An 11,608-nucleotide genomic window follows, 5' to 3' on the forward strand; every position below is an offset into this window, starting at 1 on the left:
GCACGGGTGCCGGCTTCTCCTGGCTCTCCTCCCGGCTGCAGCGCGTGTCCCCTCCTCCTCCTCTGAGCGAGGAGAAGCCGGCACACGTGCCCTCGCGATCCGGTAAGCAGGCTGATCCAGCCGGGAGGAGAGGCATGGCTTCTGTCTTTGAGGAATTGACCTTATAACCCGAAACAATGCTAAAAGCATTTAGTTCGGTCCTCAAATTCGGGAGAGTAGTAAGGGGCTGTGTAAGTGTGAGAGGACATCATCCGTATATAGTGAGATTTTATAGGGGGGTCCCTTCAATGGAACACCCTTTTTGGGATTAGAGCGTACTCTCTCTCTGCCAGTGGTTCAATACTGAGGGCGAAGAGCAAGGGGAACAGGGGGCATCCTTGTCGCGTCCAATTTTTGATGGAAAACATTGTAGAGGAGGCATGAGGCAATTAAACAGAGGGGCAACTGTAAAGGAAGTGAATTGCTCCCACAAAGGGGGTCTGAGAACCCCATTTTAGTAAGCGTAGAAAACATGAAAGGCCAGCTGAGATGGTCAAAAGCCTTCTCCGTGTCCAAACTCAAGACAAGTGAAGGAAGTTTGCATTTGTTGAGGATATCAATAACATTAATTACTCTGCGCGTATTGTCACTGGCATGACAGTATGGTATGAAACCTGTTTGATCCCTGTGTACAAGGAATGGTAAAAATTTAGAGAGCCGGTTTGCTAAAATCTTAGAGTAAATTTTAAGATTCGAGTTCAGTAATGCAATGGGTCTGTAGTTAGTACAATCCATCGGATCCTTACCCGGCTTGGGGATAACAGTAATATGAGAGCATGACATGGAAGGCGGGATGGGTTTCCCGTGGAGAAAATCATTAAATAAGTCCACCAGATGGGGAAGTAAATTCGGCAAGAATGTTTTGTAATATAAATACGGCAAACCCTCTGGGCCAGGAACTTTTTTGTAAAGGGAGATGAGAAATAACCTTGGAGATTTCCACTTCAGTAATGGGGCTAAAAAGGTGCTCAAGGTTCTTCAACTGGAGGAGATTCAGTTCAGCTAAATAGGCGTCTATGGTGGCTTGACAAGTTGAGCCTATGGAGCTCTGCGCCTGGTGCACCGTATGATATAGTTGGGTGTAATATTGTTCAAACCAGGAAGCTATTTGGGACGGGTCATACCTTAATATCCCCTTCTCATCTTTAATGGCCATAGGGGAGGAACTAGAAACCCCTTAGCTTTTAAAGATGCAATGGTGCATCCAATACTGGTTGCTTCCTATTTGCTATAATAAGTTTGGTGCACACAGTGAACTAAATTGACTAAAGACAATTATCAGTGACCTTTTATGGCTATAGTGGATTAAACAAGGCAATGTGCTGTCAGCTCTGTTTTGTTCTGAGGAGAGGAGCAATATGGGGATTAATAGGGGGCACTGAACTGTGTCCTCCCCAACAGATAACAGTAGTAGTCGTTAGTGTCAGATGGGACAGATGAGACATCTCCTGTCCGATCGGCAATAAAGGACCTTCCTTTTTTTATTTTGGGAGATTTGCACCTAAGTTTAAAAGTGTTTTTAGAGTATCTCCTTGTACTGTATGTACATGCCCACCCCCACTTAGCACAGAATACTGTGTTCTACACTTTACTTCTTGTTCCAGCAATGTTTAATGTGTGGTCCCAGCCAGCACTGCACAGCCTTTCTAGCAAAGATTTACTTTGCTGGTCCAACACCATGATGTTGTGCGTATACCGTATCACAGTAAGTCTTTTGAGTAAGCCCTAATATACTGGGCTGGTAAGCAGCCCACCCATTGAAATCAGTTGAATGTGGCATATATGACCACTGTGAAAATGGGTTGGGGAGGACAATCCTTGTACAAAGGCCGTGTGGCACTGGGTAAAGACACACAGTGAACAGGGGACCAAAGTCAATATTTATAGGCAACATTTTTTAGGAGGTAAGGTGGGAGGAGTGGTCATTTTTTATGTTTTTATAGCTGTCTGTGCTTCAGTGGGGAAATTTTTTCTCTGTCTTGGTGACCAATGTTCATTTTTTTGTGTTTCTAGGACAGGAAATAAAGGAAAATCTCCCCAGGTCAAAAAAATCCACAAATAATCTGATAAGGGTTTAAAACAACAAAATAAAAACATGTAACATACAGCAAAGCTTTTATGAAACACTATAAAAGCATAATTTATAATATTATTGAGCAAACATAGCTGTCATATGCATATATTCCAAATCCCTTTTACTGTACATACAAAAGTCATAGAAAACACTGTACATTCCCTTTATTACAAACTCATTACAGGCCTAATGCAGCGGTGTTTGAAAGCCCATGGTTCACTGACCACAGTTTCATCAGTTTTTTGTAAGGTTCTTGGTACGTGAGCAGGTCTGTGAAACTAAAACCACAGTTTCATTTGTTTGGAAGAGGGAATTATTTATTCAGCTGAATAAATTTCAATTGCCTGACATAGAAGCTGCACACTACAGCACACATTTCATTGCCCTGGATTACCGTGCAGCTTGTGAGTCATACAGGGGCAGTCTGCTGACAACACCCTCCAATCACACTCTCCCTTGTTTTCTACGCCTTTGTAAAAGTAAGAAATCCCATTTTTAAATTATGTTATGGAAAGTAAGGGTTGATCAATTTCTAGTGTGTTGTAATAATGGATACGTTTCAGAGCAGAGAACAAATGTAGAGGAAGTGAGAACTGGAATAAGGAAGGAAATGGCTGTTGTTGATACAACTTTTGTTTCGTTCTTTGTCATCATATACTATATTCACCAAAAATAAAGTGAATTCTATATGATAAGGTTTATCATAATTTAGGTACTCTGTTAGGAAGAGATGTAATTAAAATAAAAATGTTCTTTAACATAAGTAAAAGTAATATACATTTTTATGAGGTCCTGCTGGAAAGTGTTTAGTGAAGATGAGAATTTTGATTTTATAAAAAGCACATACCTTGTTTAAATTTAAAAAAAAATGTATTTTAGAAGAAACTTACAGTCTATGTTTACGTCAATTCTTTTCTTTTTATTTCTCCAAACAGCACACCAAGGTTGCCATGCCTAACAGTGTAATTTTAAGTTAGGTTAAAGTAATACAGCTATATATAATTACTATTACCCCCTCTGGGACATTGTTTTAATATGCTAATTAGTACATTACTGCTATGTCAGCATGTTCTGAGAGCGGCCCCCAAACATGGGTTTACAATTATATTTCCTTTAGAACCCATATAATTGATAGGCTTGCACAGTTTTGCTGGAAACCTAGTTATACAGGTGAGATATTCTATCAAGATGGCTTACTTATAATGCTACCCCTCTGTATTTTGTGCTTTTTAGCCTTGATTGCTGCTCTGTCTTAGTATGACCCACATGCAAAGCACACTAGAAGTTCTTCTTTTGTTTTTAAGCCTTCTGCTCTATTTTAGTTGAAATTACCCACCTTGCCTACCTACCTAGCACAGTGTCAGTTTTTGCACATGAGGACTGTGCCACAAACTTCCTGGACATTTCTTTATTAGCTATTTTTTCATGGATTGTTGGATTTGTAAACCAGAACCAATGGTCCTGATTGGTCCAGTCTGTTATCCAGTTGTTTTCCAGCCCATCCTCTAGGCTTTGCCAGATTTTTTTGTACAGTGAATTTGATTGGTTTACCTATCACAGCAACAGGTACCAACAAACAGACAATCTATGTCACTCAACACTAGTCCATAAAGGATAGAGATATATCCTTTAAAGGGGCAGGAGGGGCACGCCTCAAATTCTTAAAAGAAGTGACATGATAGGTTCTGGCTGTGTACGTCAATTCTGTTTCTGGTTAGATAAATGGTGAATCTAAAAGTGCAGTTAGTTTTCTTCAATCACGTCAGGTTTTTTCTCTACCACCTATAATAATGTGATTACCGTAGCGTGAATTTGTATAGGCTATTCATTTACACACAAAACAGTTTGGTCAGAGGTTGTGCGCTGCTCTACGTAGTGAATAAGCAAAATTTATTTTTCTACTTACACAAAAATTTGAGTGATTTGGGACTATCATAGAAGGCTTCAGAACTCCTAGCATCAAGACTGGGTAAGAAAAACTTACTTGAAAAGGGAAAGAAGGTATCATACTTTTGAACCAGAAAAATTGCATTTCTGCAGTACTTTAGAACTGACAGTGGCTTTGTGTATTGCCATAATACACCTGGTTTAATGAAGGAATTGTGAATTCCAATCTGTAACTCAACTGAATGGCAACTATTTATCGATAGTTCAAAGCGGAGCTTGAAGTGTGTCCTCCTTGGCAATATATTTGGGTCAGTCCCAATTGGCCAGTTTCAGTTTCTCTTTGTGAAGAATATGCAGACACAGGCCCTGATTTACTAAAGCTCTCCAGCGCTGGAGAGAATACACTTTCATCAGTGAAGCTGGGTGATCCAGCAAACCTGGAATGGATCTGGTCCAGAATTAAAAACATTTACTAACAAAAAGCAAATGCCTTTTAGGAAATCCATTCTAGGTTTGCTGGATCACCCAGCTTCACTGATAAATGTGTATTCTCTCCAGCCTTAGAGAGCTTTAATAATTTAGGCCCATAAAGAGTTTTTTTCAATATCACCAACATACTTGGGTCATCTGTGTCATCTATGCCGCAGTCTTTGCCTATAGCAGCCCCCGCTCAGCCTCAGGAAACTGGTTGTGTGTCCCAGCACTCGGTTGTCCCCAGAACTTGGTGCGCAAAGGATGGTGTCTGGAGATAGGCTAGCAGCCAGCCCGGCGCTCACTAAATGCAGAGTACAGAGCCACGAATGCAAAGTAAGAAGACAGGAATCCAAAAAACTAGCAAAGGTCAAAACACAGGAAATCAGTCCATCCAGCGCAGTACAAGGGGTAAGGCAAAAACAGTCGAAATCTCAAGCAGAGGTCGGTCCAGGCAGAGTTCAAATGGGTAATCAGAAAACAAGCATAGGTCAGTAACAGAAAAACTCACAAAAACACTCCAACACAGGTCAGCCCAGCAGACGCTATAACACGCACCCTGACTGGGAGCAGAGAGGCTATAAAGCCCCAGCAGCCAATGACAGCCTGGAATTAACAGGAACTACAATGCAATCAGCTGCACACAACTCAATTCACTTCAGCTGTGTAGCCTCAGTGCAGAGGATACTAAGGGAAACCTCAGCCACAGGGATGCTGCAACCTACAAGGTACTGATCCTGCAACTCCAGTACTACCGTGAGTGCAGCCGCCGGAGGGCATAGGCTGCCTGCACCCTCCTGCGGTGAGGTATTGCCTGGGTACTTATGCCCAGGGAGCGCCTCCTAACAGTATCCGTGTTATCTGTGCATGTGGGACAGCAGAGCTTGTGAGAGGCATTGGGTGGAAAGGAATTGGCCTCCAAGATTTCTCCCAAAACCAGATAATCCAAACATTCTATATGAGCCACTTGTTCATAGAACGAATATTATATTCCCGTCTGATGGGTCTGATGAACTGGGTCTGATGAAGCAGTTCGTTAAAGCTTTGCCAAACTAAAGGAGCCTGTTTCAAGTACCTAATTTTGGCATTTCCTAGCCTGTCATTTGAAAAAATAAAGGCCGGTGTGTTTGATTGTCCACAGATTCGGCAGCTCATCAAAGATGAACATTTCATCAGATGTCAGAAGTCGAAAAGAATGCTTGGTTATCATTTAAAGCCATTGTTAAGGACATTCTTGGAAACACACAAGCAAATAATTACACAGAAATTGTCCAGAAACTCTTGGAGAGCTACAAAATGCTTGGCTGCAATATGAGCATCAAGGTGCATTTTCTGCATAGCCATCTTTCTAACTTCCCGGAAAACTTTGGTGCAGTCAGTGATGAGCAAGGTGAACGATTCCACCAAGATTTGAAGGTCATGGAAGGACGGTATCAGGGTAGATGGGATGTATATATAATGGCTGACTATTGTTGGAGTATCCGCCGGGTCTAACGTAACACTGAACACTCCAGGAAAAGCTATTAGCGTAAATGTTTTTTATTTCATTGTATGTAAAATTTGTATGTTTTTTGACAAAAATGGAGGGTACCCTGTATCATAAAAACTGGATAAATGGATCCAGCAAATGGATTCACCACCAAAAAATTAGTAAAAAAACAAGTGTAAGATCTAACTCAACAAAAAATGCATTCCCTAGTGTAATTTACACTTAGCAACATAATTGCTTTACGAATTTGCAAATGCAAAAATATTTGTTTTCAAATGTCTTTTTGCTTCATTACCCATATTCATCCTATTGGAACAGCCCTCATCTTTATATGAAATATTTACATAAAACCTCACATTTAAATTGTCTTCCCATTCTTTGAATTCAGCTCATCATTACCCAGTAACTAACTACTCTTATCCACACCCACTGTATGATTGTATGTTTGTATTGACCCTAACCTATTCTACCCAATAGTTTACCTAATTGTATGCCTACATAGATTTACATTCACTTGATATTAAAGGTTTTATTATATTAGTAGGAACATTTTTGTAGCTCATCACTACATAGGTTTCATCTCTGAAAAACATAAAATATTAGTTATCTATCTACCCTAAATTCTCTTCAAAGACACAGAGTTTCTGCATTAGATAGGGGATATTGGTACAGCTTTTTAAACTTTGGTACAGTTTCTTTCCAGTTTCCACTGTTTAATACATTCTGAAACCCCAGACTTAATGTTTCTCACAAAACTGAAAATATACAATATAACAGATAATTTATATAATCGTATTAAGGTCAGATCACTACATCATGTATTTCTTTCTCCAGCAATTAAACATGTTCAACTACTTGAGGTAGTTAAAAAGTTCTGCATCACACCCTGCTTAAAACCCAATTTTCCATCATCATGAGAGATTTAGCCAATTACTTTATGAATAAAACCTCCTTCATTGGGCCTTGCATCCGAATGACAGATGTACTGTAATCAACCTGAAATTACAGTAATAAAAGTAAATACTTAACCTAATGGTCACATTTATGCTCTGGTAGCAAAGCAAGGATAACAAATATCTTTAAAAGATGACATATGGCCTAAAATATTGTCCTGACCTGATTATTCCTGCTATCAACAGCATTGCTGTTAATTGGTTATTTTTTTTTTTTTTTCTTTTGACTACCTAATTAAAGCAAACTTTACCTACTAGTAGTTTTAAGCCTTGAGGATGGGGGCTCTTTTGGACCCCAAAAACATTTTTATGAACACTGTGAACAACAAACTTTATTTTGACTGCAAAAATAACTTGGCATTCTTTCCCACAATTTCAAAGATCAGCGGCATAGCTACAGACTTATTGTCTCCGATTCAGTTACTTCAACATCAGCATATTAGTGCAGATTTTTTGGCACTGTAACTGGTTTGTTTCTGTGCCAATTCAAGCAAATTGTAGCTTAATCCTCTTTGTGGTATCAAAAAACAGGACAAAATAATACTGGTTGAGAAAAATTAGAAAGGTTAACATTTACAATTTTTTAAACATTTTTTTTGAGAGTTCAGTTTATGTGGGGTTATACACGTATACAGTCCATTATGGTGCAATAATGAGCGTTTCAGCATGTTTTATTGTCATGTATTATGAATAGGCTGCCAACACACCTCTATAGATCAGTTAATGCATATCTATCTTTGATTCTCACTGACACATACTATAACACATGGTAGGTGCAATGTGGTACACTGCAGTGCTTGTGTATTAGCAGCTGCTCTATAGTATATCGGGGTACCATCAAGAATGAATGACACTGCAGTGTACTCCACTCCTTTTCTTGATATACATTGCAGTGAAAGGCAAAGGGTTTAGTGTTTGCGTGCAGGGGAGAATGTGTGATGGGTCACCAAAGGGAATAGTGACACCTTTTTACAGATATGTTTATTACCCCAAAACGATGGAACCTTGAACCCTGAGATTGATACTAAAGACCTGTTCTAAACAATATTCATATTGAATGTTTATTACATATTTAAAAAGATATTATAATTAGATCATTGACATAGGTAAACAAACATGGGTGTAAGACAGCTCTTCCACTTACCTTATATTGTATAAATTGAAGACAAAGCTTGTCTCTAGAAATAAAAAAGAAAACAGAGAAAATCACCTATATACTCTTGGATACTCAATCAGTGAGCTGACCCTGTTCTTGTTCACATGAAAGCTGTGAGTATTCCAACCCATTTTTGTGTGTTCCAGGTATTTTTACCTATTTTTAAAAAATGTAATATAAAAACATCTATAATATTCATATGTGAAGGAAATTAATTACCAAAGCAAGATATTTTAAGGTAGACAATGAACTTCTATCATTTGGTTCCTTGTGTTCTATTAAACATAAAGTTAAATGTGTCTTGTTATATTTGTTTAATAAATTCCCCAAAAAATGCCTGATTATCTTGCCAGAAATCCTTGCTTGAGATTTATCTATTGTTTGTTGCTATTTATCTATTATCTGTTTCTTTGTATGTATATGCGATATGTGGTACAGCACAGTTGTGGGGCTTTGTAGTTTCATCATGTTTGTGTGGTGCGGATACAGAATGGTATATGAATGTTGTTAGCCTAGGAGTGTGTTACTATCAGAATTATTAGGGAAAATAAAGGGATAATTTATTGAAAAATAGAGAAATAAAATAATGCAGCCATGCTAGCTAAATAGTAATAGGCTGCAATATATTCAATATAATATATATATATATATATATATATATATATATAATATATAAAAGTATTATATATTTGTAATAAATATTTAAATGTAATATAGATATATATATATATATATATATATATATATATATATATATATATATATATATTATACCAGTGTTGGAGTTTTATATACAATTTAAACTAATATGTTCAAATAATACTCAAATTTGAAGATAACTGGGTCCTGGACAGGAGGTATGTTTCCATTTATATAGGGCATAGGCTCTAAACAGAGTGTATACTGGGAAGGAGTCCAGAATTAGTGGAAAGCAACTCAGGGTTGCCCTTGCCTAGTTTGTTTTGAAGCTCTAGAGTCTGGAATGGGAAGGAGGGTACCGGGTGGGCCTGCCCATTCCACCTGGGTACACACCTGAGTATGGCTCCAGCCAGGCAGGAGGTCAGATTATAAATGACACAGGATGTCTATGTCTGATGTGGAATGGCAGTAGGCAAGCATGGATGTGAGCTCTGCGGAGGAGCTGTATTTCTTTGGCATAAAGGCTGTTTATTTATCAAGGGACTGTCGAAATATATCAACGGTGATTATTGCCTACTACCATCAGAGACATCTAACTAATACTGCAGTTGGTTTATAGGCTTGTTAAGAGGAGTATATCATGAAGATGGACAGAATATACAATGGTTATCTATATCATGTTCATGGAGGTTTCCTGAGTTGGAACACTATAGAAGGTTAGATCATACTATTCTTACCATAACAACAACGTCCACTTTGATACCAGCGTATAAATATATACAGGGCAGTAGCTCCAAGCATCACTGTCAGGCTGCTGCCCAACACTACACCCAGAGCATCCACCATGGCTGGAATAGAACAAACAAAAAACATTGTATAGTTAGGTTCTGGTAAATGCAATCACTTTTTTACCATTATATATTAGGAAACATAAAATAACAGAGAATTGCACCAAAAAGCCCCTGAGCCTTTGTTTCTTTTTCAAGATACTTTTTTTCTATCTTTTCTCGCCTACTATCTAAAACAGCTGAAGTAACAACATACATAGACTTCAAGGCGATTTAACATGCAGTTCCCCAAAATTTTCTTTAAATTTCTGCCGAACTCACAGCTCCTATTGAGGGTTAGAGTTTTTTTCTATCATGAAATATTGTGGTTTAAGTCCTAGCAGCTGTAAATTGTGTTGTAGAAGTGTAATAATCAGAAGCATTGTAACCCACAGAGTTCCCAGGACATCTAGTGGTGTTTATAATAATTGCTATAAAATATATGTATATCAGTCTGTAAGTAACAGTATAATCACCCATATATCAATTTTCACATATTTTGCTTCTTCAATGCATCTTCAATTCTTAAAATAAGGAGAAACTGGATTTTATTTGCTCATATTCCCTGGAAATCCCTGTTTTTCTTTTCCCTTCTCATTTCTAAAGATTTTCTATATGTATTGCTTACTCTGTTTCACTAGGTCTTTATGTGCCTTTATCAATTCGAGCAGATCATGGCTGGTAAGGCTAGGTACACACACGTAATGGTTCTCCGCTCAATATCGGACAAGAATCTAGCACATGTACAGTGCTTGTAGTCCATCGTCTGAACGACCGTCCAGAAGTGAAGGGAAGAGAGTGCAGCGGGTTGCCGCTCCATCGTTCTCCCCCCTCCCCTCTCCATAGAGCGGAGCGGTGCTGTATGAACAATGGTCGTTGAAAAGGATCGTGAAAGATCCTTTCCCAAAACAATTATTGCACGTGTGTACACAGCCAAAAAGAGACTAGTAGAGTGATTTACAGGAAGTTGTGATAACTCCCATGTGAGATGCTGAGCCTCCATGATTGAAAGAACTGAAACCCATTGAATGAAAGGGGTAGGTAAAAGGCAGTAAGTCTGATTAGGAAATGGCTAGGTAAAGCTGAACATTCTCCAGTTAGGAAACAAGGCAGGTTGTATGTTAAAACATACCTATCACCACAATTTTTACTTTATAAAGAAGCGTAAAAATCCCTTGGCTTTTCAGTCATTGAAAAAAAAAGGTGCCAATCTCTTTTTATTTTAAACAAATACAGCAGCATACGTTAGCCAATCTTGCGCCTGTGCAGTGCAAGATCGGGTGACATAGGCAGAAGTCACAAGAAGGGAGAAGATGGCTGTGCCCGGCACTTCCCCCTGGGATGGAGCAAGAAACCAAGATGACGCAGGACCATGTGGACAGTTCCAAAGGGATCGAGAGATCTTTGGAAGTAAAGGTAAGTATCATTTTTTAATTTTAACTTTAGTTCCGCTTTAAGTGCTGCAGCTTCTAATGCACAAAATAGGATGCTGATTGTGTGCAGCAAAATCAGATTAAGAAACTTCGGTGCAGGAGAGTAGCTGAATGTAAATCTGATGCTTAGCTTAATTGTTTTTTTCTTTATCTTTACTGTATCTAATACAACTCAAATTTTTCTAACCAAGAGATTAAATCAGTGAATACCTCCAAAAGATTTTTGCAAAATGACCTGTTCTCTCTCCTCTTTAAACATGATGGTGATTTCTCTTACATACCATATTCCACTGCCCTGCATGTAATAAATATATGAATAATTAAATTTTATATTTTGCATATATTGAAGCATCCATGGCCTTCAGGCTTGACTCAAAGTTGATGAAAGGAAGTTTCTCATAACTAGGGAATAATACAACACAGACAATTTAATATTGTGTAGATAAACACATTGTTCCCAGTCAGAACTCGCTGTCGGCACCTCCAAATCACCTAACCCTAAAACAATTATTTAAAACTACAGAAGGATTACCGGTTGACCAGAATGGCAGAAAATCTTTATTTGAAGACAGCACACATGAATAAAAGCCCTGGTAATTTCCCAGAGGGTAAATACTTTTTTTATTGCTAGAATGTAGTT

At 38.4% G+C, this 11,608-nt stretch overlaps 1 protein-coding gene across 1 annotated transcript in view; it reads right to left on the reverse strand.

The window, feature by feature from the left end:
* SMIM35 (small integral membrane protein 35) overlaps positions 1–9,554 on the reverse strand; it is a 14,149-nt gene extending 4,595 nt beyond the window's left edge. The window contains exons 1-2 of the mRNA XM_072425984.1: positions 9,446–9,554; positions 8,058–8,091 (exon numbers count right to left, since the gene is read on the reverse strand). Of these exons, the coding sequence (XP_072282085.1) occupies positions 8,058–8,091; positions 9,446–9,554 (143 nt within the window). The remainder of the gene's footprint in view (positions 1–8,057; positions 8,092–9,445) is intronic.
* Between the last annotated feature and the right edge of the window lie 2,054 nt (positions 9,555–11,608).

Source organism: Pyxicephalus adspersus, chromosome 11 (assembly GCF_032062135.1).
Source record: "Pyxicephalus adspersus chromosome 11, UCB_Pads_2.0, whole genome shotgun sequence".
NCBI classification, from domain to species: Eukaryota; Metazoa; Chordata; class Amphibia; order Anura; family Pyxicephalidae; genus Pyxicephalus; species Pyxicephalus adspersus.